The 26,113-nt window shown below is 43.0% G+C and overlaps 1 protein-coding gene across 3 annotated transcripts in view; it reads right to left on the reverse strand.

Moving 5' to 3' along the window:
- PTCHD4 (patched domain containing 4) overlaps positions 1 to 24,421 on the reverse strand; it is an 86,740-nt gene extending 62,319 nt beyond the window's left edge. For 2 of the 3 annotated variants that reach the window (XM_005146434.2, XM_005146435.3), the window contains exon 1: positions 23,831 to 24,421. In XM_005146434.2, coding sequence (XP_005146491.1) covers positions 23,831 to 24,256 — 426 coding nt within the window. In that variant the 5' untranslated portion in view covers positions 24,257 to 24,421. Of the gene's footprint in view, positions 1 to 23,656 lie in introns of all 3 variants that reach the window. The other variant, XM_005146433.2, reaches the window with a different exon arrangement.
- Between the last annotated feature and the right edge of the window lie 1,692 nt (positions 24,422 to 26,113).

Consider the following 26,113-nt stretch of genomic DNA (forward strand, 5'->3'; position numbering starts at 1 on the left):
TGATTTGCAGTTTAATGCCAACTTCTCAAATCACCTGAAGCCTCATTGCAAATGTCATATAAGCAGAGTCAGGTAGCACAGAGGGGCAGCTGGTGCTGTTTGGACTCAAAAAATTCCTTGTGTCTGGTATTTCAGCTTAGAATCCTGTTTGATTCATTATTCCTATTTTTTTTTTCTTTTTCCTAAGGAGAGGTCACACCTCACACTCACATACTCACAAAAGGTACATTTCCAAGCTGGTAATTAAGGTTTGAGCAATGCAGTCTCTGCTCACACATTACAGTTAAAAATCCCTTTTGGCACTCCTTTGAAATTTTAGGGAGAAATGTCATATTTCCTCAGTATAGATGCAGTGTTGACATTCAAATGTTTTCAGTCACTGCAGGATACTTTAGCAGCACAGCTCCAAACTCTGACAATGGACTGTAATTCAGGTTTCATTGATTCACTACGCAGCACACACAGCAAGGTTATGGGAAAGTTTGCGATGACCATCTGCCTTCCTCTGCAAAAGGTGCACTGAATGCCGGCAACATTTCAAAAGAGGCACCAGAGCAGACACAAATAAATCATGTTCTGCTGTAGCTCCCATGAAACAGAAGATAACAGCTATTTGTTACACTGATGTACAATAGGACACCCAGCTTATATGTCAGCAAAATAGAGAGCAAGCTTTCAGATGGAATTTGAGGAAATCACAGATGCTGAATTGCTTTGAGGTTATTTTGTCCATCCTTTTCTTCCCAAAGCTAGATTGCTTCCTATCTATGCAAAGGTTTGGCCTTTGCTACTTCTGTAGCATGCAAACACAAACCTGGCACCATGGCATTTGGGAAAATGGGGCTCTTTCCTAATACATCTTTTATGTTGTCTTTGCCATATACTTCAAGAAAGATAAAAATGCTAGGCAGGGCTGTCACTGCAATAGTTGCAATCTTAGCAAGGAAGACAGAAAAAAGATGGGGAAAAATATTGCCTTTCATCCCATTTTACAGCTGGCGACCAAAATGTGGGGAAATGAAGACCCAGAGCTGCAAACATGATTTCCAGCATCTCCTAAGGGCACCTAACCCAGGGACATAACTACCTCTTGCTGTCTTATGGCTACTTTAGGGTAGTTATCCACCATCCCAAGTTCTCTGTTGTTCTCCAGGACCACACTGGTGAAAGAAGGAGATGTGAATGGCTAAAGCTTCTGGGCTAACCCTGAGGTTTGGGAATGAGGTCACAGTGACTTGTATAAATGAGACCTGAAGACCATGAAGGTTTTGAACAAGTTCCCTCATTCTGCTTAGCTCCTCAACTAAAAAAAACATGTGCTGATAACTAGCACATCTTTCCTGGTATATGTCTACATGAAGATACTTTCAATTTCATAACAATTTCATGTTTCAGACTACTGATCCCTTACATATTTTACTTATATATGTTACTACTCTCTGATCCAATACATAAAAAAACAAAGTAAAAAAATAGAATAACAATAATACTTATTAGTTATGCACCATTTTAAACCCATGTACCTCTGGAGGATCAACAACACAAGACAATAACAGTCTTTAGCAAGGTCACTAGTAAGGCTGGAGCCTGAGTTTCAATTCCCAGGCTGTATCTATGTCTTTTTCTTTTTCTTTTATTTTTAATATCTAATGAAAACTTCACAGTGTCTGTTCTCCCAGGGGACAAAAAGGGTCATTGTCCATTCTGATGGCAGCTAATTCTATCCAGATCTGAGCATCTTTAAAAATGGCATGAAATACAGATCATTTGCTCGGCCGTCTGATATTCAATCTGAACAGGGACCAAGCAAAAATCTTTGCTTTGGTAGAAAACATTAAATTGGTTTTTGTGTACTCCCTTCTCTTTTCCTATGTGCCCTAAGGCCATTTGGTAAATTTAGACTTGGAAAGGAGGAGGATGAGAGCTAAGACTCTCAGAGGAATGAGATGTGGGGACACCTTTTCCTTTCCTGTGTTTATGCAGACCTGGCTTTGCATGTGGTTGAAAATCCAAACTCCTTGTCCATTTAACGGTGAATATTGCTAATGGTGAACGGATGGATGCAGAATAAACTTGTATCATATTTCAGGCTATAAACTCTTCAGGATGTTTGGATTCTCCATATCCTAGAAAGATGTGTAAATAACGTGGGGATGTTTGGTTTGCTCCACAGCAGGAACTCTCAGTTTAAACAAAACCAGCTGCTCCTAATGAGCTAAGTATCTTTTGCTGGTGCTAATGTAGGCATAGATCCTCTCTGCACGCATCCCAGAGGGATACTAGCAATACTCCTTTACTACTAAATTACCTGGGACCTTTTTATTTCCTTAATTTCAGTGGGGCTGTTTCACTCCTAGCTCCCATCCCAGGGCTTCTCTGTGGTCACTGCTCAACTGTCACGCCAGCCCTGGGCAAGGTGCCTTCTCCTCCCTGCTTTGAATGGCATCATCCTCCACTGACTTCCCACTCATGGCAAAAACAGAGAGTTTGAGGTACTTTTGAACCTGCATGGCTCCTGCCTTTGCATCACCCTGCTCAGGGGAGGTTATAGCTGGTGAGGAGTTTAAAAGTAATTTCAAATTCTTGGCAAGGAGGAGTCCTTGTATCCTATGGCCAGATCACTCTCATTCAAGTACATTTGCAGATCCTTTTTGAGCAAATTTATCTCTATTTTTATTTTTCTCAACTGCTGCCTCTTATCAACTGGAGTGATAGATCACTATCAAGCTACATTATAGAAATGTGAGGATAAAGCATTCAATCCTGGTTAAACTCTGTTTTATCTCAAAAACGTTAAAGTGTTCAACAGAGGGCAACCAGGATTATCTGTCAAAATATGTTGTGTGGTAAAGATCCTAACGAGATCAATGCAGTTGTTTCTCCCTGTGATAAGGACATTCATACTCTATCAAATGTGGGTCCTAGAAAGCATTACACTAAAACCTACAGAGGTTAGGGTGTAGTCAGTTGTTTTAGTTCACCTCAAGTGTTCAAGGTAAAACAAAATTAAAAAACAAACAAAAAGATAGAAATCCCCTTTCCTTTAAGGTTCAATACATTGGGTTGTGCCTGCCTCCCTTCAGCCTCATGGTAAAACTTCGAAGAGAGATTATTTTCTCCCCAACTGAACCAATTTCTCTGTGCCTGTCCCTCATATAGTTATGCATGGAGAACTTATACCAGTCAATCCCTATTACACAGCCACCAATTGCCAAAAATTTCTGAAGCATCTCTTTCAAACAGTCACACATGAGAACACAGCAGTTTTCCTGCCCTCTGAGATGCATAGGTGCTCTTGCATGCACATTGGACTGTTTGTTGTACTTGTCCCTATGTAGCTATTCTGTATAGGTCAGCAATGGAGAGAGAATCTGGCACAAATGAGCCCCAGGGCAGCACATTTGAGGTGAAAGTGCACCTCAGCTCTCCGGGATCAGTGATACAGTAATGGTCATGTGGGCTGTTCCCTCAGCAAAAATAAAATGTATGAAAGTGGTGATGAGAAGCTACCAAGGAAACAATCCTCTATGTCTGTGCTGCAATAAAGAGCAAATCAGTTATTTCCAGCTATCCGGAAATGATGAGGTTCAGCTCACCAGCTAATCAAGAAAATTTATTTTATAGTCAGTAGAAAGAGTCAAGCACATCTAAAAGATGATCCGCCATATACTAAGGTACAGGTCAAAACCAGACTTGACCTCTCCATTTACAGCAGAGGTATAAGACCACTTAAGACTCGATCCTAGCTTTTATCAGGCTAAGAAGTTAAGAGCTATTAACCCACTTTCAATGCCAAATACAAACAAAACTAGCTGATGTGTCACTGTCATTCCTGGCTCACTTTTGCCTCTTCACCGCCATGTCCTGCAGGTTAGACATATTCAGACCTTGAGCTCCTTTCTGAGGGAAATAAAGGATCTCTAGTGTGATGTGCACCTAGAGCATCCAAAAGGCAACCAGAACCATCTGGGAGCTCTTTCTGATGAGTCTGGGTCCGTGCTCCTTTCCCTTATTGCCTTGGTTTTCTGCTTTTTTGATCTGGTAATTTGAAAAGAGACAAGAACAAAAGAAAAGTATTTCAAGGGACTTATATAATCTATGATTAATAACAGGGAATAAGAGAAATGTTCTTAGCACAGATCTTTTCCTTCCAAGTAAATCAAATTATAGAGGAATTCATAAGAGTGCAATAGCAAAGTGTGATTTCTATTAGAGAGCTCTTCTTTGTGAAGGAGCTGAGCATGCTGTCTTTCTGAGTGTTCTTTCCCACTTTGTTCTTTCATTATTAACCCCTCAGGTTTTCATAAAATCACAGAATGGTTTGGGTTGGAAGGGACCTTTAAAGCGACATCTTCAACTAGAACAGGTTACTCAAACCCCTGTCCAACCTGACCTTGAACACTTCAAGGGATGGGGATTCTACCACCTTTCTGGGCTACCTTTCTGGGATATTTACTGTCCAGTTCACTTCCAGCCCAGCTTTGTTCCCAGCTGTCCTAAATGACACCCATGCACCCAAGGACACAGAGGTATCCTTGAAGCTGCAGAGTAACAGCTGTGTTAGCTGTGGTTAAACACCTCTCCTGGGTGGGGAAGGGTATTGCTGGAAGATAGGGGGGTTACAGACAGCACAAAGAGAACCACTGAGAGGTACGGTTGGGGCACAGCTGGCTATTGTCTCCTTCCATCAGGAGCAAGGTCACAAGCACAGCAGTAAAATAGCTTTGGCACTGACAGTTCAGGCAGGTGAATTGGTGGCTGCATCCTGCCCTGTGGGATGGGTCCCAGAAAGCAGTTTGCTTTGATGGTTTACTCAGGAGGAGGGGAAGTTGGGTGGCTCAACACAACTTGCTGTCGGTGACACAAGCTCCACAGGAGATTTGTGTCAGCAGGACCTTTCAAGTTATAGGTAAGCCTGGGTGTATAAATCTGTCAGGTTAGGTTTTAAAATACTGCTGTCCTCTTGTTTCTTGCAGCCACAGAGCTGCAGCTCCCTCCCCACTCTATATTGTCCTTAGAGTTTGTGCTCTGTCCTGTCCAGGATCAAAAGCACTCGAGGTGGCTGCCTTGGACTCAGCCTTCTGCTTTTCACAGCCTGTCCCTGCCAGTAGACGTTCACTGATATTACAGAGCAAAATTTCAGTCTGCATTTAGCCCCTAAATCCTCCGGGATGGAGGACAACAGTGGAAAAAGTCACTGAAGACTAGAATGGTTTCCTCTGTCCAAGGGATGGCTGTGGCCAAACTAAACAAAAGGGAAGTGTGCTTTGTGGGGGGAGTTGTGCAGCAAGAAAGTAGTCAGGGATGCAAAAGAAGTGAAGTCTGTTGTAACTGTAAAATAAAAATGGGTGTATCGGATGCAGTGCCCTGAAGAGACTGGCAGTGTGGAAAGGAGTGTGAGAGGGGGAGAAAGTACAGGATGAGAGGTCATAAAGTAGCAGTTCTCATTGCAACCTGACCACCCAGAAAGAGGGCAGGAAAAAGCAGATGGAAGTAAAGCTGCTTAGACATCCTGCTGCAGAGAGCAGATCTGTGTCTCCTATGCACTGTGCTGCCTTGTCGGTGGCAGCAGACAAGCACAGCCCTGTTCAGGAGTCACTGCACTGCAGTCCCTGCTTCAGTGGTCATTGCCTTCCCATCCCCCTTCAACATTCCTCCTTCCCACCTCCCTGCAGGACCCCAGGCCATACAGTAGCACTGAGCAGAGCTGCAGTAACTCAACCCTAAAATGACCTTCCCCTCAACACGCCAACAGAAGAACAGGAAATTTCAAGCATTTTCACCCAAAAAGTGACACTTCAGGCTGGGTAACAAGTTATTTTATCCTGCTTGTGTCTGCCCACTCCTGGACATCTGGTTTTTAATCCCTGCATGCTGTAGTGTGCTGCTATAACCCTGTGTGTAGGGAACCATAGAGCACAGGAGGGTTCAAACCCCATCCCCAGCTCTGGGTTGTCCCCAGTGCCCTGTAACAGGTCAACATGATGCAGCAGTGAGGGAAAACAGAGAGGGTTGCATGAATAACTCCAGCTCTGTCTCATATCTAGAAAGGAGCAGGAAACTGACTTATGGGTAAGTGGTTTCTTGTGCTTGTCTTTGTGGTCTTGTGTACAGCTACTGATCATCCCAAATGATTTTGTTTGTGCCAAGATGAAATGTAGAAAGGTATCACTAAGGAGATAGGAATGCCTCAAGGAGATGCACCAATATTTGTATATATAACACCAATACTTGGATATATAAAGTTAAACACACATATGCAGGCATGTGCATGAAGAACACATTTACCATCTCTCATTTTTTGTAAACTCTAGGAATCTATAGCATAAACACTTTCTATTAATGAATACTCCATATTAATTCTGATTTCATCCACAGCTAAAACTCAGTGTTAGAAATGTTCAAAGGAAAGGAATAAAATTACAAAGAGTGTGAAAAGACAAGAAATGTGTTTTCAGTGCAGGCTAGTGGCCCATTAAACCCAATTTTCAGTCTCTGTGCATTTCTAAACCACAACACACCAACAAAGTGTCTTCTGTGACATGGCTGGAAGATGCCTTTGAGAGACTCATAGTTATTGTGGATTTTTCAGCTCTTCAATAAACAAAAACATGAAATGAGCTTCAGGGAAGGGGGAGAAAGAATGCAACTGTTCGTTTTTTAACAAAGAAATCCTTCTCAGAAATGCAGGGATTAGAATGAAATTAACCACAAAAAACAAGAAAGATTGATGAGTTAAAGCTATCTTGCACCCCTGTGAAAACCAAGGGAGTTTTCTTATCTCAAGAGGGTCACAGCTTTTTCCAAATGTGAATAAACAGAACAACATTCAACCCAAATGCTTCCTGTCTCTTGTGAGGCATCCAATCCTAAAGCCTTTTTGTGAAGACCATGAAGTTATAGGATAAACAAGAATCTAATTCTTAAAGTGAAGTAAGAAAGACAACAGAAAAGAATCAAACTTCCTTTCTCTTCTTCTTTCCATATCAACAAAATGCATAAATAAATAAACAAACATAAATAAATAAAGGCAGAAAAGCAGAAAGTCATTTGCAAAATTTCACCACACACTTCTTATGCCCAAGCTGAAGGGTTTTTGGAATGAGAATGAGATCCAGTAATTGTCCCTAAAAGGAAATTCTAAAAATGGGCCACAGGTTTTCACTGGAAGATCTCTAGGCCTTCTTGCTTTGTCTGCATCCCACTGTGTACCTCTTCTAATTGTTTTCTCTACACCACCTGAAGTTCAATACACACAAGAATTAGAAAGAAAACCTGGCAGGAAGAAAAAGGAGTTGAATTTGTCTGGTTTTATTACTCCATCTAAAGGAAATGTTAAAAAATAATAAGCAGAGAATAAAAAGCGAGGAGTAAAGTAGATCCACAAGAATCATTTAAGCTCTTACAATCTGAAGTTTCAATAATGACACAGGAAAGAGTGCTTTTTTCTTTTTAAATTATATTTTATGTTGGCAAACATCTCTTTAATTTTCTACCTCTGCTCTTCCTGGTTTCTCTGGGGACCAGCAGCCAAAGTACTAAAATGCTGCAATAATGTTTTATCAAAGGCAAGAAGAAAAGAAATAATGGAGAATCAGACAAGGAGCCAGGCACAATATGGCAAGATTTAGGGGCTAGTGTGGTTTGGAGGTTAACTTCCAGCTAAGCAGTTTGCAGGTTAACTATGCTCAGCCTTCAGATGCAAGGCACTGTTGTGCCCTTACCAAAGTCCTATCAGGAGCTTCCACTCTCGCAGTGCTCAATGAGATAAAGCAAGTCAGTGCATACCGATACAGAAACCGATACAGTTAAGGACACTTAACACTCCCAGCTGAATATTCCTCCTTTTAAAGAGATAATTAGTCAGTTTTTTCTCTCTCTTTTTTTTTTTTTTAATCTCAAATTTGGCACTGTGAAGCAATTTCTCTACCCTAAAGCATCACCCTCTTCCCTCCAGCACACACTGGTTTTTAATGAATTTGGCCATTTGTTAGCTGGAGAGAGCCAAAAAAATGTCTAGCTTCAGATATTTTTTCCTCTTTTTTTTTTCTTTAATAATGTTGAATGAGAATTTGGAAAGTGGGAGTGGGAAAGAGGCATTTAAGTAGGCCTGTACTTACGCATTAAAACATAACAGAAGCTGGGGTTCTGGATCTGCATAAGAGATAGCTGACTCCTACCCAAGGTACTTTTGAATTCAGTATGTTCAAAGAGATTTTTCACCCCCATATATGAACACCAGTGGGCAGTTTTTATGTTTATAAAATCTGTCTCAAGATCACCTTGTAACATGTGCTCTTCATGATACACTTTTAGGTTCTTAGTCACCCACAGAGATGAAGGTGCTGTCATGTGTGATTCTCTTAACGTGTTTTCTTCAATTCTTATTCCAGGCAAAAAAATAAAGCTCATGGTAACATTTCCACTTTGGGCTTCTCAATGCCTCCTGTCACTAGAGAGCTCTCCCACTGGAAGTCTGATAACACTACAAAGCCCAGCTTTGCTTCTTTAACCATATTCTGTGGGAGAGTGCCTCTTGCTGTCTCTGTCTGCACAGACCATGTTTGCAATGATAAACAAATGCTAAGCAGTGCACAATAACCTTAAAAATTTGCATCAGCCCAAAACCTTCATCTACAGATTATGGGAATTGCTACCAACAGCTACTGATCAAGCTCCACATGCTGGAGACAATCCATCTTGACGCAGCCTTTGTGCTGAGAAGCCTGGAAGGATCCACACAAGGTAGAGCAGATATTGAGGTCTCAGTCCACACCATAATGACTAGTGAAGTTCTGGCATGGCCCAGGACACTGCTGTGCAAAGTGCTGTGCAAACACACAGCTGGAGAAAGCTACCTGTGCTCCAAAGATCTTCCCATCAGGCATTAGAGTTCCTTTAGTCACTGTATTTCACAGTGTGAACTGGTGATGCTGCCAAAGGAGAGGTCTCTTCCCTCCCCTTGAGCCTACACCTCCTCCCTGCCAAGCTTGGGAGCAGCAGTTCCTGTGGCATGTGGTGAAATGAATCGGAAAATAATCCAGGTTTATGCAAACTCAATGGAAAGGAAAGAAGAAAAAAGATAGAGAAAGATTTAATCCCCTCCTTGCTGCCAGCTGGCAGAGGGTTTCTTTGATTCCTGTGCTCCAACCCCAAAGTTCTGCAGTGGTGTCAGCTACGTAACACCTGAATAGCTTCATCCTCAAGGTAGCTGTATTTCACAGCTGAGTATTTGTCCTGTTCTGGGAGTACATGTTAGCTAGTAACTTCAAGCAGAATTTCTGACTTGGATGTGCCTTTTCAGCCAGAAGACACAAACCATGAAAAGTCAGAAGTTAGGCTCTAAGGTCCTGGGTCAGGATGCTTAACCAAACATGCAAGGATAGATATGCAAGGACTATCAGGCTGCTTGCTCGAGGAGAATTAAAAAATGGGCACTTCCTGAGGGTGATTTTGATTTTCAGTACAGTGAATTTCATTCGTACTCTTTTCGAATCCTACGATGTCCCAACCCCTAATTTAAGTACCTTCATTAAATGCTTAAGGTAAATTATATGTGTTTCTAGATTTATATATTAATGTAGTGCTATTGTTACAAATGAGTTCAAGATATCAACATGAATATTTAGTTACTGTGTATAAATACTTCTGGAGAAATGTAGCATATTAATTGTAAATAATAGTAATAATAATAACAACCACTTTTTCAGCTTATCTGAGACTTTTCCCTGTGAGACATCAAAACTTTATTTTCCCAAATAGGTGTTTTACAGTTACTTTAATGTAGTACATGTTTTTTAAAAAAGCCTTTCAAAGTCCCCTGGAGTGTGAAGTGATTTTTCAGTTTCTACCAGTATAAACTATTTGGAAAGGGTTTGTTTCTATCAGAAAAGGAAGGATTGGACTTCTAATTTTGAAACAAAAGTGCTGCAGATGGTGGGACCTCAGGGTATCTAGCTACCTTTGGCTTTCAAGCAAATAAATACTTAGGGAAAAACTCTGACAAAGTAAGCCAAACAGTAATCAGATAGTAAAGCATTTCCAGATGATAAAACCACTGCATTTGTTTCTGAGCACTCTACAAAATCTCAGTCTCATTGCTGCAATAAACTGCCAATATCTGGCAATCTATTTTGTAGGAGGATGGCATTTAATTCCGGTTCCTTCAGTGGAAGCAAATTCCTTATTCAGATGAATGTATTTTAGTTCTTTGGCAACTATCTAATAATAATTCATAAAAATTCAGAGGTTTGGTGTGAGACAAAGCTGCAAAGGACTTGGGAAGAAGCCTGGATTTTTCCCATGAAATTATTCTGAAAAGTTTTTTCTCCTGTCAGTTCAAATGTAGATTATTCCCTAGGTCATTTAGAAATGCTTCACATGACATAAGTCTTTTCTATAAATATTTCCATACTTAGCATATTGCCATGCTTATGGAAATTCCATGGAACTAGGGTTTTTTGTTTTTTTTTTTTTTTTTTAGCATGTGATTTGAATAAGTGTATGGTGGGATTCATTTTATTTATCTAATAAAATCACTTATCTAATTTTAACCTTTAACATTCTTTCTCTGGTCCGTGATGTCTCTGAAGGGTGAGTTCACCCTCTTCTAATGTAGTTGTTTAGAAAAAGTGAAATGCATTGCTTCTGGAGGTTCACCCTTCCCTCCTCTCATTGCACATCTGGCCCAGTTTTGATGAGGTGCTGAATATATGAGAGCCCAAATTAGAAGAAATCTACCCCATCTTTTGGATGAGTATTCCAATTATAAATTTCTGCATGAGCATCCACAGCTGCTACATCATAGACCCTCAACGGCAGGGCAGGGCCACAGATTGACTCTGAAGACCAGACTAGGAAACATCTACTGCAGCAAATACCCCACTGCTGTAGATGTTTGTCAAGAAGAGGAGGAAAAATGGCCTGACTCCACAATCCATTTTGCAAACATCACCAACCTGTTCCTAGAGACTTGGTCTGCAATCACACTCAAGTTTGAATGAAAATAGTAGAAATGATTCAGTTGAATATTTTGTAACTGTCCTGCTCAACTGAGTTTAAGACTGCTTGTTATGGGAATTTTCCCCTGGAACAACCAGAATATAGTTAGTGAATGACAATACTCAACAGGGATAAAATGGAGCCAATCTGTGAAATTAGGGGTCTGAAGATATTAGAATTTGAAGTGCTGGGGAACAATCAGATGAGGCACAACATGGCAAAACAAGTTCAAGGTTGACCCATTCGAAATCCACACAGCACAATGCTCCAGAAGCTGACTGATTTAATTCTAGAAAGATAACAGAAGGATCAAGCCAAAACTATAGCCTATCAAGGCTTCACGGATTATTTATCATATCATTTACAACCTCCAAAGCACTGTTCAAACTCAACATATGGAGCTGTCTTTGACCTGCAGAACTCTATCTGCAAGAAGGTGAAGGATGAAGAACACCAAGTACTGAAATGTCCATACTTGCAAAGCAGTGTCAGAGCCAGAAGTATAACTAAGTGCCCTTTCTGTGGGAGTTGCAAAATCTCAGCTTTAACATCAACTTTTCTTTGACTTTGGTCATATCATTTAAGAACTGCATCTTTAATTTGACATTCACAAAACTCAGCTAACAGGAACTGTCTCAAGGGATGACACTAGACTGCCCTTTGAGGACCAGAATGTAAACAAAACTTCAGAAAATGGTTTTATTTTCTGTTGAGGTTTCTAACTGCTCAGGTTCTGTCTGTGTAAATTTTCTGACTCAGCTGCTGCTGACATGTCCTCCTTGTTTAATATTATCTGTGAATTTCATTCCTGTGCAATTCAATTCCACTTCCCGATAATTAATAGAGATGTTAGATGAGACCAGACCTAACACAAATTCTCCAGATACCCTGCAAGATACCTTCCATAAACTTGTTACATTACCGTTTATCATGGTTCTTCGTTTACAACCTCTCAGCCAGTTTCCAGTCTACATGACTGATTGCTAATCCAAGCCAATCTGAATTAATTTTTCTATTAAGATTTCCTCATAATCCTGCATAGGCCAAGGAATGGGTTTAAACTGACCTTATAAACCTTTTATGTTTTTGACCTCTTGATGTTACACAGAAGAGGCATGAGATTGCCCATAAAACTCCAACAGCTCTCTGACTGAGTTTCTCCAGCAGCACCACAGCACTCCTTCATGATGGGAAAATCAATGTAGTGAAAAGGATCTGAGGCAGGGCAGAACATGAATTCTTGAATATTCTTGAATATATGTGGTCCTGCACCAAAATCACCATCCCACACCCCAATCTGCTCCTTCACAGAACAGCATCTGAGATGTTGTCTTTTCTGTCCATTGTATCTTCATTGAAGAAGCTATAGGAAAACCCAGTTCAAATGGTTTAAAAATGCAGTAGACTTTCTCTGAGTTTCATTCTGGGCTATTCTCTGTCTTGGTTACTTTTTATTTAACTGTTCTAAAGGAAGTGATAAATGACCTATTCTGTTTTATTTTCCTTGTCATTTTTACTGTTTCAAAGAGTAATTGGGTTTTCCATAAGAGATGTATCAGAATCATTCCTAAAGGAGCTTTCGTCTGATCTGTTAAGCAGTGACATTACCTGTCATGTCATAACCTGCATTAAACTTTCCTTTCAAGGTGAATATTCTGATGAAAAGACCACTGAACATAAACAATTACAGTATTTAGCATTTATATAAAATAAATTTCCCTTCAATGATGTCCTCCTCTTTCTCCCATCACCAGAATCTTCTACTAGAGGCAAGAAGATTGTAAAAGGTTTCAAGATACAAGCTTTATTTCTCTAGGGAAAAAAAAAGCCTTTTTTTTTTCTTAATTCTTCTCAAAAAACCACATCAAATGCTTTATGAGAACAGGGGAACTCTTAAGCTTGTCAAGCTTATGAAATTTATGTTAGGGTGTATACCTAAAACCTAATACTTGTGCTAATTTGAAGCCTGGGGAAAAAAAGGACTGGAGAGACATTTGTAAATATTCAGAAATGTTCATGTTTCTTTGCTGCTGTGCCAACTTTCTATGCAATTTACAATGATAACAACTATGTCATGCATCCACTGGGTGACCAATGTTTTTTATGTGTGGATGGAAAATCTATTACAGACAGGAAAATTAATATTACTTAAAAACCAACCCAAAACCCAACAAAAAACACAAATACTAGCACAGCATTTATTACCATACTCTCTCTGCTGAAGAAGTTTGTAATCTGATTCTAAAAGTCTATGTGGTGCAATCTCTTTTGGAGGATGCTTTGTATTTATTTGTGAATAAAAACTCATTCAGTAGGACAGGAGGCAAGAACCTCCTTTCTCCTTACCTCAAACTACTCTATGATTCTATGATTCCAACATGATCAAACTGTAGCGTCGATTTTCAGGAGAAAAATACATACGAATATTTCTACGTTGCATCTGCTCAGTAATGAATTTGTTAATGTATTTTTCTTAACGAATCAAAATCTACTCTAAGAAACCATCCTGGAAAATAGGAAAAGAGTGATTTATATTTGAGTCACAGGTCCTGTCACACTAGAGATTGCATTGCATAATGAAGTACTGCTAACAGCATCTTTTTTTCTTCTTAATGAATTGCAAATTGGTCTGCAAACTAAACCTGCATGGAAAACTGGAAGAGATGATCAACTGGAAGGGAGGATCCTGAAGAAATCCATCCATGGGTCCTGAAGGAGCTGGCAAATGAAGTTGCAAAGCCACTGGCCATCATATTTGAAAAATCATGGCAGTCAGGTGAAGTTCCCAAAAACTGGAAAAAGGGAAATATAACCCCCATTTTCAAGAAGGGGAAAATGGATGACCCAGGGAACTACAGACCAGTCAGTCTCACCTCTGTGCCTGGTAAAATCTTGGAACAGACTCTCCGGGAAGGCATGCTAAGGCACATGAAAAACAACAAGGTGCTTGGTGACAGCCAGCATGGCTTCACTAGGGGGAAATCTTTCCTGACCAATTTGGTGGCCTTCTATGATGGGGCTACAGAACTGATGGACGGGGTAGAGCAACTGACATCATCTACCTGGACTTGTGCAAAGCATTCGACAATGTCCCTCACAACATCCTTGTCTCTAAATTGGAGAGACACCAATTTGATAGGTGGACCACTCGGTGGATAAAGAACTGGCTGGATGGCCACATGCAAAGAGTTGTTTGGTCAACAGTTCAGTGTCCGGCTGGAGATCAGTAACAAATGGTGTCCTTTAGGTGTGGGTGTTAGGACCAGCCATGTTCAACATCTTTGTTGGTGACATGGACAGTGGGATTGAGTGCACCCTCAACAAGTTTGCCGATGACACCAAGGTGTGTGATTCAGTTGATATGCTGGAGGGAAGGAATGCCATCCAGAGGGACCTTGACACACTTGTGAGGTGGGCTGATGCCAACCTCATGAAGTTTAACCATGACAAGTACAACGTCCTACACCTGGGTTGGAGCAATCCCAGGCACAGCTACAGGTTGGGCAAAAAGGAAATTCAGAGCAGCCATGCAGAGAAGGACTTGGGGGTGTTGGTCAATGAGAAAATGAACATGAGCTGGCTGCAGTGTGCGCTTACAGCCCAGAAAGCTAACCGTATCCTGGGCTGCATCAAAAGGAGCATGACCAGCAGGTCGAAGGAGGTGATCCTGCCCCTCTAATCTGCTCTTGTGAGACCTCACTTGGAGTATTGTGTGCAGTTCTGGTGCCCTCAACATAAAAAGGACATGGAACTGTTGGAACGAGTCCAGAGGAGGGCCATGAGGATGATCAGGGGACTGGAGCACCTCCCATATGAAGACAGGTTGAGAAAGTTGGGGCTGTTCAGCCTGGAGAAGAGAAGAGAAGGCTTCATGGAGACCTTATAGCAGCCTTCCAGTGTCTGAAGGGAGCCTACAGGGATGCTGGGGAGGGACTCTTCGTCAGGGACTGTAGTGATAGGACAAGGGGTAATGGGTTGAAACTTAAACAGGGGAAGTTTAGATTGGATATAAGGAAGAAATTCTTTACTGTAACGGTGGTGAGGCACTGGAACAGGTTGCCCAGGAAAGTTGTGAATGCTCCATCCCTGGCAGTGTTCAAGACCAGGTTGGATGAAGCCTTGGGTGATATGGTTTAGTGTGAGGTGTCCCTGCCCATGGCAGGGAGCTGGAACTAGATGATTTTAAGTTCCTTTCCAACCCTAACTATTCTATGATTCTATAATTTGGTCCATTAACATGTGGCCCATTGTCTGCAATGAAAAATTACATTAACAAGAGAGAGAGCACCCTGTGGGACACATTTGTGTCCACAGCATGTGGGCTGTGTCCTCAGCCATGCAGGATCCTGCCAGGCAGAGCTGGTGAGGTGACTTCATTTCTATGTAATTTTCAGTGTGATGTCTCCTTCTCCAAAGCTCGAACATGGGAAAACATTTCCTTTTCAAGTAACTTTTGGTTTTCTCCTTTATTTTCTAATCTAATGTATAATGTAAGAGCAAAATATTTTGCAAACAATTTAGAAATAATACTTTGAAGGAAATATTATTTCAAATAAATTAAAAATTAAAAACATTCAAATAAAAAAATAAGAATAGAATAATTTTGTTAGGGTCGTCTCATAATGAAACTGCCCTTTTCTTTTTTTCCCCCAAGGCAGAATTAAGGGCAAAGTAGACATTGCTTCACAGATTCTTTTGATTTTAAGAGTATTGTAACTTTTGATAGAAAAAATTCAGCTGAAATTTTGTGGGCTGGCGCTACATGCACCATAGGTAAGTGCATGACTTAGCACAGGCAATATGTGATTTAGCACAGAAGCAGCAAAATGTTCCATGGCCACTTTGGACTCATAGCACCCATAAAGGGTGAAACTGTCTACACATGAAAAAATACTCCATGTGTGTGGTAAGAATAACACCTTCCTATCAGACTGACAACACTTGTATAATGCTGGTGGAAACAACTATGCAAGGTGTAAGAAAAGCAAAACCCTGTCTTACACAAGGGCAACTTTTTTGTCTTGCTTAGGTACTTAACTTGGGCACACTTAGGTGTCCAATGAACCAGTCCTATAAGTGCTGTTTATGTTCCCTATATGTTGTGGGAGGATATACATTAGGTGTTCAGGATCCCCTGTGGAGATATTCAGTGCCACCTCCCAGGTCTCCCACCAACAGCACAAAGAAATTAGTTGTAGACTGGCCCATTATGAGCTTGATCTTTAATCCCAACTGTGTGCCCTACATAGGTGGGCTGCAATGAAACTAAATTCTCTTCAGTGTGCTTTGCTTTCAAAGGCGTGGGACACATAGGCAGGACTGTTCTTTGCCTTCTCAGACAAGCAGGTTTTAGGCCTTGTGCAACTGTTATTTTTTAAAGAATAGTTATTCTGGCAGACTCCAAAACATTTGCCATCATACATATTCAGGAAACCCTGTACCACTCTGGTGCTGACTGGCTTTTTCCATCTTAGTTATAGGTCATTATCAGACCAAAACCTAACTGCATTAGGCAGTTAGTGACATGCCAGTCCCACAACTCACGATCCCCCCTGCAGCTTCCTGTCTGTGGTCGCAGCAAGAGTAGGCTGGAGGAGGGCACGTTTGGTGTCAAATCATAAAACCAGGAAGGAAAGCTGATCTGGTAGACTCACAGCTGTGGGAGGGCTGTCCAGTGTCTCACCAAGCTGCTGCTGGGCATGCAGAACTAGCATTGTGAAAGGATTACCCACCACCATGTGAGCAGGGCTAATGACTGAAACATTCTTCAACAGAATTTCTGTGCCTTAGGAGAGCTGGCAACTAACAAACTATTCACAGTTTGTCTTTGATCCTTTATTCTTTTTAGCTGGAAATCCCCCCTCTCTGTCACCAGATCACACTTGATAGTGTCTTCAAAGATCTCCATGCACTTTACCCAAAGTTCCTATTCCCAAATGGCCCAACCAGTGTAAAAGTGAGGCAATTTACACCCAGTGAATCTCTGGCAATATGTGCCACTTCAGGTGATCATTTCTGCAATGCTCAGATGCCCTGTCATTTCTCAATCCGTTTGTAGGATGCTTCACAGCCCCACTATCAAGAACTTTACTATCTATTCTTTGCATGGGAATCTTGCACAGTGATACACAGTGGTAGATAGGAAAACAGAGAACAGGGCTAACACAGTGAGCAACAGAGGTATAAGAGATTTTACAGCTTTCCTTTCCTTTTCTGCCTCACATTGTCTTTCCCTCTCTTTTCCATCATACCCAGCACCTGCTTTCCTACATTATTGAAGACTTTGTTTCATCTGTATTTAAAGCTGCTTTTCGGCTCAAGTCTCAGCCATGCACAGCATGTCTCACTGTTTGAACTAGGAGTGTGCAAAGTCTGGGGGCTGCATAAATTAAAAGCTTTCTCTGGAAATGCAAGATCATGATTTTGCCAACTCAATTCACCCTTCTTGGAAAACCAATCAGCAGGTTTTTTCACCATGAATTCTGTAATAGCAACTGTGCAGAGCTCTTCATAGGGATATTAGAAGATGCTCACACGGAAGCGCTGCCACACATTAACTGAATTTTTTAGTACAGGAAATAAGGTTTGGGTTTTGTTGTTTTTTTCTTTCCTGGCTACAGAATTAGCTATTGTAGGAAAATTGCAAAGTGCTACCAGACTTCCTGCCTTTGGCAATTGCTTGACATCTATCCCAGATCCACAGTGATGAGGAATCATTATTAACTGAAGGAGCTAGCAACTGCATCTTGCTTTTCTCTCTATCCAACCAAACTTGCATTTGTTTCTTTATTGTTACATCATGGCAAGGTCTCCAGAAGGCCTGGCACAGCAAAAAAGGCCATGTCCCCCAGCAAGTGCTGACAAAACTAAAAAGTGGAACAGCTGTGAGGGAAAGGCATGGAGTGGCTGACCAAGGACACCTGGGAGATCAGTGGAGAATATTTTCCTTGAAGTCTTTGACATGGCCACTGCTCTCAACTGTTAGATGGGAAGGAATGAGCCCCTCATACAAGGAACCCAGTGTCTACAGCCTGGTGGTGTGAAGGTGGAATTTACCGCAGAGACTAGAAAGGAAATATAAGCTCATAACTGAAGAACAGCAATGCAACAAGAGCACCTTAAACCCCACCCTTGTTTTGAGGAGTTTCTGCTGCCTTTCTGCTGTTTGTTTATGTTGGGATAGCTAGTCCTGGTACAGGTTAATCTGTTTTTGTGTCCCTGGTGTGGTCAGGGCTCATAGTCTAGCCTTCCTTTCAGGCAAGAGGGTCATGTTAACACTTAGTCTATCAGAGATAAGAAAAAGATCTTTCCTAATGTATACTAAGCAGAGGAAAGAGTAGAGAATTTTTCTTAAAAATGCAGGAGACATTTCACTTCTTGCCCACGTGGAGCAGGCAGGCTGTCTGATCATGTCCTCAAGAGCTGATAGCTGCAGGGACATCTAGCAAGGTCACAGCTAACTTGCCACAGACACCAGCTCCACCAGCCCCTCCAGGCCCTTTCTGGTCCTGCAGGACAGCACAAAAACACAGCTGGAAGAACAAGAAGCTCTTTTTTCTTTTTATTCATTTTTTTCCAAATAATTTTTCCAACCTATGAGCCAGAAGAAGCTATTGCCTTCAGATATTTTCCACTTGCTTTCATGCTGCTGAGCAGCTACTCCAAGCTCAGCCTGCCCAAGTCTGTCTTGATCTGAAAAGCTGAGATGAAAACTATCTGCAGCTTCCAGCCTTCCTCTTCTGATCTTCTCTTGGCTCATGTTTTATTATTTTGTTTTATTTAGCAGCTTTTGCTTGCCACAGAGTACTTCACAGGATCCTGAGCCACAGGTCTGAACTGGGAGATGGGGTACCCCAAAAGGGTACAGAGCCATATTGCCTTCAAGGAAGCATCTGGTCCTTGAAGCCAGAGTAATCTCATATTTGAACAGAATTTACTGAAGGAATGATCAGTTTGCAGATAATTCTGTTACTCAGATGCCTACCGTGATATAGGTGGACTCTCATTTTATACCCTCTGCATTCCACAGGAGTGGCCCTATCCTCACAGTCATCCAAGGAGGGATTAATCTTAGAGCAGTGGGAAAGAATCTCCATGAAAGAAAATAGAGCAAGACTCATTTAAAAGTATAGCTGTTAGTGTGAGGAAAACTGAGTATCTGGCCAGTAGCATATCTGTAACTACCGGTTTCAAAATGCTGTGTGAATGCAAGCAACTTTTCTGCTTAAGAAGGAATTTAATATCCAGCTGATGTGTTTATCACAAATGTGGTAATAGAGATGTCTGTTTTATTGGCTGCTGTTTAGACAAGCGTTCATAAATGACTGATACTTAATTAATTGAAGGCAGTATTACAGAAACTAATCTGCTTACAAAGTCTTCCTTTAACCAGCAGTTGTCATATTTGTTCTGATCTCAGAAAGATAAGTTGTAGGTTATTATCCTTTCTTGGACAAACTAAGCAAATAAACATGAAACAGTAAAAAGGTGAAATACCTGAAAAAAAGTTTTCATGCTTTTTTTTTCCCTCTGGGTTCAGAATGCATTTTCAGTCTTTGTCGTGATCTTTTTTTAGTTTTTTCCTGATAAGGACAGGAAATTTGCTGGGGTTATTGGCAAATCAGGGTCAAAACCCCATTTCCTTCCTCAGATGGTACACAAGAAGTAATCCCCATGTAATCAATAATTCTGTCTATATGAATAAATAACATGTGCTTCAGACCATATTCCAGCCCTGGGGGCAGGGTACAACATCTTCAAGTAGATGCACACTGTTTTTCCCAGAACGGAGTAGATACACTCTGCAATAGACCCTTTCCTGGGCTATCTCCCAGGTCATGCCTAGGCACAGTCCTGGAAGGCTTAACTGACAAAAATTATGCTGGAATTTGTCAAAACTTGCAGTTTCACAGTTTGGTGACTGGTAATTGGTGCTTAGTGTAGACTTGCCCAGACTACACGATTAAGGCACAGTCCAGACCCCAAGCACATGAATACTTTTTCTGTGGCCTGGGCTGAGGAAAGCATGAGCAATCTTGCTCCGGAACCTACTTCAAAAGTCTTCATCAAGACTTCATACATCCAGCTTTGTTTTCCTTCTCCACCATGGTCTATCTGCATGACCTTGGGCAAGTCACTATTCTGGCTGGGCTGCAGACTGCAGCGTAGCATAGCAGTAACTGTGAAAAGGCTAGACAGAGTCCCCAGAGCAGTGGGAGCAGGTATTTTCCTACAGCCTGGTTCACCTGGCCTTTCAGAGGAGTAAACTAACCTACAGTGACCCCTTTGTTGCCAGAGTGGATTTTAAACTCATCTCAGGCATCTGAAACCACACTGCAGTCTGCACTCTGGATGTAACTGCCATCTCTCTGCTCCTCTGGTGAGTGGAGAGATCAAGACTTCCTGACTTACAGAGTGGCAGTGAAGACAGATGTATTCAGGTCTATAAGCTCCTGCAACACTACAGTAAAAAACGATTAAACAATCATTACCCTTCACAGCCAGATTTTCTTAGGAAAAGCCAAGCAATTTCATTAGATTTTGAAGCCCAATATCAGCTGTTTCAAAACCAGAGCAGTTTGCTGAAACCTGCTCATACAGCTCCCATGAAGTTCCCATGAAAGATCTAGCAAGAGCTCATCCATAGCCAGCCACACCTGAGAGAATCCATTTAATTTGGCTTCCAGCAGGAGATGAGAAGAGGGACAAAGTGAAAGTTCCTCACAAAGCCTGAGGGAAAGAAAAAACCTACAAGATGTTTTTGCAGCTTCCAGATGGAGCAGGAGAGGGGTTGGAACAGCTCAGCGTTGTCGTTGTGATTCCCAAACCAGTACAGGTTTACACTTGACCCATGTCAGATGCAAACTAAGCACCTTTGGGACACTTTCACAGTTTGTAAACCCACCATAGTGTTCTTAGAAGAATTTTATTCAATCTGAGGCCATTATTAAAAGAATATGGCAGAGCAAAATCTACCACTGTTAACCAACCAACTTGTCCTTTGAGAAAGTGAGGCAACATAGAAGACCTTGGTAAGTCCTTGTAGTGTGGGAATATTCAGCTGAGAAAGCTCCCAAGGATGTGGACTGATGAACAGTCCACGCTGAATAAGGGAAGGCAGATTTGGCCCTCTTGTTTTCATACCCATAAAGTTTAACCACAAACACTTCTTCATGTCACAACTCAAGTGAAAAGAAGCCCTCATAGCTACAGCCACAGAGGTTGTTGCACTTTGCTGAACATCCAGAGACTGCTATAGCCCAGTGCCTGCAGCACCCAAGATATATTTTGTTAAAGACATCTAGATACCACAAAGGAAGCAACACAGGCCTGGGTTTCTACAGCCTTTGGTCAGATGTGCAGAGAGAGGTGGGTCAGTAAATATCCTGGGAGCCTGGATTAAACCAAGATTTTGGCCGTGGCTTGAAGGACAGCAAGAAACGCTTGTGCACAGCTTCCTAACTCTTGGTAGTTGACCTAGTGAATCTATACAAAGCAGTAATTTATCCCCAGCAGCTGGAGCCAAGAAGACCAGAGCAGGTGAGTATCTGAGGACACACCACAACTTAAGGCCAGCCCAGGTTCAGGGCTGACCCTGGTCCCATAAGAGAGTCCTTACCATGCCAGAAAAGAAAAACTGTGTTCAAGTATGTTTCTCAGTAACACCAAGGACTCTTCCCAGCTGCAGGAATGGGTCATAATTGTTAACTTTTTTCTAAAGTGCCCTCGCAGATTTTGGTGGCTTTACCTCCCTTCACTGAGAAGTGGGTAGAAAGCTGCCTGCTCTGTCCAGCTTCAAACCTAGATACTTAAGGGCATTTATTCCTTCATCCAGAAGATGACACATAACTACCTGGGGAACTGCAGGTGCCAGGCTGGTATTCAGCAGCGCTCAGTCAGATATCAATGCTTTGCTAAAACCTTTCTTTGTGTGAATTATCTACTGATCACTTTTATTCCAATAAATCACAAATCTAGAGCATGTTATTTTTTCATTTGCTTTTATATTTAAAAAAGGAGGAGTTGTATGCATGCTCCTAGTAAGAACTCCCACATTACAAGTGATCCCATCCTAGTTTTGTGAAGCTTGGTCAGGGTGTCTCTACACAAGAAAATTAAACTGTATTGAGAGAGTAGAATGACTATTTTTGCAAAAAGATGGTTTATAATGATGTTAGTCTAGATTATCAGTGTTGTCCACCGAACTAGCTTAATCTTGACTTTAAAAATAAGCAAAACGTAAAGAAAACACTTTAATTCTTCAATAGCAGGGTTGTCTTCAGAGCAAGTTAAAAGACAAAATTTGTGCAAGTATATTTAACCCAGAATAACTTGTGTTTCTGAGCACTCCTTGCACTGGGGACTTTCCTGCAGCAGCAAGGACACCTTTTCATTTCCACACACTCAACTCAAACAGTCACAACTCTGCACAAAGCAATTACTGTAACATCTGGAGCAAGGGTACAAAATCCCAGCTGTCCCACCTGGCCCTTTTACTGAATTAAAAAGACCAGTAAAATCAATCTATGTCTCTGTTTTGGCTTTTGGGGCAGGGACTGGCTTTACTTTTTTCTTGGTATATGAACAATAAGGAAAAAAAACCATTAGGAACTGTCCGGTTCTTGTAAGAGCACTACCTCCCTCATTCCTGAGGAACTCCTGGGGAAAAAAAGAGGATAGGAGACCCCAAAGAGCCTCTCTGCTCCAAGAAGGACCATATCCTCTTCCCTGTGACCTGAGCTATGAGCTACTAGTGTGCTAAGGAGTCTGTTACACTCCGTTAAATAAATCCTGCCTCTTGCGCATGGTATTCTATAATTCATTGAAACTTTTTCTTAGCAGCCACCTGCAAACTTTGCACCTTATTTGCTCATAGTAGGTTAGTCCTGGCGATCTGGATTGCTCCAGATGAAAGGGGAAGCAGGTGGGCGCTTGTGTCCAAGAGAAAAAATCATGAGATCATTTGTGCCAAATTATTTATCCTTTTAATTGTAAGCACTGAAACTTTTTTCACCTTTTACCTTGTTTCGCCTTCACTGGAAGCCTCCAGCTGGTGGGCTCCGTTCCAAAACTCCAACCCATCCATCAGCGGCAGAGTTAATTCTTATCACACTGAGAGAAAAAAATTCCTCCTCCCTTCCCCTTCTTTGCATGCAGGTAAAGAAAAAGAAGGCAGGACACCTGAAACTGCTTCTGGCCCAAGCCTCCTGCCGCTCCTATGGCACTCGCAGAGGGAGGGAGATATAGGATCTAACTGTGCATTTGAGGAAAGACTTTTCTAGCCACATTAAAGAGAAACCATCCCAACCCGACAGTGGGGCTGGAAAAGGGGATCTCAAACCCCCAGTTCTCACACACACACAGACCTCCTGTCCCCTTTCCCCGCTGTATTAACCCTTCAAGGCATTGCAAGCTCTCCCGGTTCCGAGGCTGTTCACTCCCTGCTTCTCCTGGATGGTTAGCGTACATTTCCCCCTCCCTCCCTCCTCGGAGAGAACAATAGCAAGGCACCGATTTCAGCTGCTTCCCGAGGAAAGCCCAGATCACACACATTTAGAGATAGAGAGATAGATATGATTATATTTCTCTTTGCTGTTTAGGACAAGAAATGAAGTGCTGCCTCTTTAATTGGCAAAAGCATGCAGTAAGAGCATACCTTTAATTTAGTGTTGGGATAGCTCACTTGCACCCTGGCTGTTGTCTTATTGGAGAGGGCAGCCTGCCTCAGATCCTCTAGCACTGAAATAATATCATCCAGCACGCATTTCTTATCCTGATTTCTCAACACACACAGATGGGAAAAAGTATAATTATAGCCTTTGTAGTTCACCTTCATTTCCAGCACGGCTCGGTGGATCTGCAGGATCACATCAGCCTGGTGCAAAATATTGCCTCCGGGTTTGGAGAGGAGAATCACCCTGCCATACCTCCCCGGGGTGTGCAAGTCCGAATAGAGCTGGCTTTTGGATTGATCGAGGGAGAAAAGGCTGCTGGCTAAGCTCCTCTCGATCTTGGCCAGGCTGTGGCTGGGGGCTACCAGGCTCTCCAGGTCAGTGTCAGGCTGGAAGCGGTTGAGCAGGCTGAAGCCGAAGATGATGGTCAGGACTGCGGGCACAGTGAGGAAAAACACCGGATGCCTGCTCACGAATAAGCCCAGCTTGTAGAAAAACGACTGGAGCCCTCTGTGTATCACCTGCCGCAGCATCCTCCACCAGATCCAGCCTGCAGATGCTCCTGGCCGTCTTAGAAAGCACATGTGACATGTGTAGCTCCTTACCCCTTCCTGTCAGTTCCCCTTTCTCTCTCCCTCTCTCTCTACTACTCCTTTAAAAGACTGCAGCAAGTTGCAGCAAGACAGCCAAATATTGATCAATGGGGTGTGTGTGTGCGGATGTGTGTGTGTGTGCCGGGGCTGGAAGGGACCGGGAAGGGGAGGGAAGAGGGTGTGTGGGGGGGGGTCCTTGCCTTTTTTTTCTCTTTCTCTTTTTTTCCCACTCTCTCCTCCCTCCCCCCCAGCCAACTAGCATCGTCGTCCCCCCCCCCCCCCCGCCCGGCTGCCCCCCTTTCTCCGGCTAGGCTCGGGCGCTGCACCCGGAGCTCTGCCGGCTCTGCAGTGCCCGCTCCGCGCCCGCCGCCGCTCCGCACAGCCCCGCGGCCAGCTCCGCTTCTCGGGGCGGTGCTGCGATCGCCGGCAGCGCACCCCCCGCCTCCCCATCCCCCGCCGCAAAGCACCGCTGCTCTCTTTCCTCCCTACACACACACGCACGGCGTTTGCCGGGGCGGGAGGATGATGCTGCATTTTAACGTCCTCCAAGCCCCCCTCTCGCGCCCCTCCCTCCCCCGGCCGCAGCAGCGAGGCCGCTCCGGGTGCTCCTGCTCCCCGCCTGCTGCCTGGGGGGGACGAAGCGATAAAGGGAGAGCTTCGCCCGGAGACTTCGCCAAGCGCTTTCCCAAAGCGGCAGCATCCGCGGCCGCCGCGCCCAGGTCCCAGGGCTGCTGCATCCCCCCAGTGCACCCGACCCCTGCCCCTGTGGCTCCTGGGTTCACGCAGGCAACACCCCAGACAAAGCTCCCAGCCCGAACTGCCACCTCTCCCTTTCCCCCATTTGCAGCCCGAGGTCGCGAAGGGGGAGCTGCCTCCCTGCTCCTGGAGTGACTCCGGGAGAGGCTTCGGTCAAGGGGAGGAAAGGGGAGTGAGCTGCTCCCTTCCGCCCGGCACCACTCTCCCTCCGCCAGCCGCTCTCTGAGCAGTGACCCAAGAGAGGCAGGACGGGGTTCCTGACATACTTCAGCTGAAAAAGAGGTTTCCCAAGCAAAGACACCAGCAGACCATTACATAAGGGGAGAAAAATTCTGCAGCTCCCCGGACCAAAGGCGAGCAGCAGACAAATGCATGCATTTACAGTAGGAGAGCTGCCCACCAACTCTCCAGGCAGCAAGCTATGCTCCTCCAAGGGCTTCAGCCAGCACTGCTTGGGACGGCAAATCCAGCCCTAGCAGACCTGACAGCCCTTTGCAGGCAGGGCAGGGAAAAAGGCAGCCTTGCTTTGCAGGAGCTTTATACTTAACCCATAAGCTTAAATTTAAAACTTGTAATTATAAAACAAAACCCCAAGGATGCAGATCTCTGCTCAGTGTCTCCCCTTCCACCAAATTCTTGCTGTATGTTGGTTAATTTTGTCAAGCAGAAATTGAATTATTGTTGGGATGGGACCAAGGACACTGTTCAAAGCCTGAGAGAGTGAGGTTCTTCCATAATAAACCCGTACTGAAACAGAAGGAGGGAGAGTGGGAACGGGAGCTCGAGACTGTCAGCAGACTGCCTGATCTGACTAACAGCAGGCTATGCTCAGCTTGAAGTAATTATTAGTGTTTCAAAGAAAAACAGCATATTCAGACACTGCTACCACACACACTTCTCTGTGGATGAACAGGACATGCAAAGCAGGAGCTCATCTTTGAGGGCTTTGGAGGGTTCATGTTAGGCCTGAGACAGTGAGCTGGAGCCTGAGGTCCTGCAGAAGCTTGAAAATATTAAATTCTTCTATGGGATGTAAGAGAAAGACTGGGAATATTGGACTGGAAACTTACCTAACTGAAATAAGTGGCTAAG

This window comes from Melopsittacus undulatus, chromosome 3 (genome assembly GCF_012275295.1).
Source record: "Melopsittacus undulatus isolate bMelUnd1 chromosome 3, bMelUnd1.mat.Z, whole genome shotgun sequence".
Taxonomy (NCBI): Eukaryota; Metazoa; Chordata; class Aves; order Psittaciformes; family Psittaculidae; genus Melopsittacus; species Melopsittacus undulatus.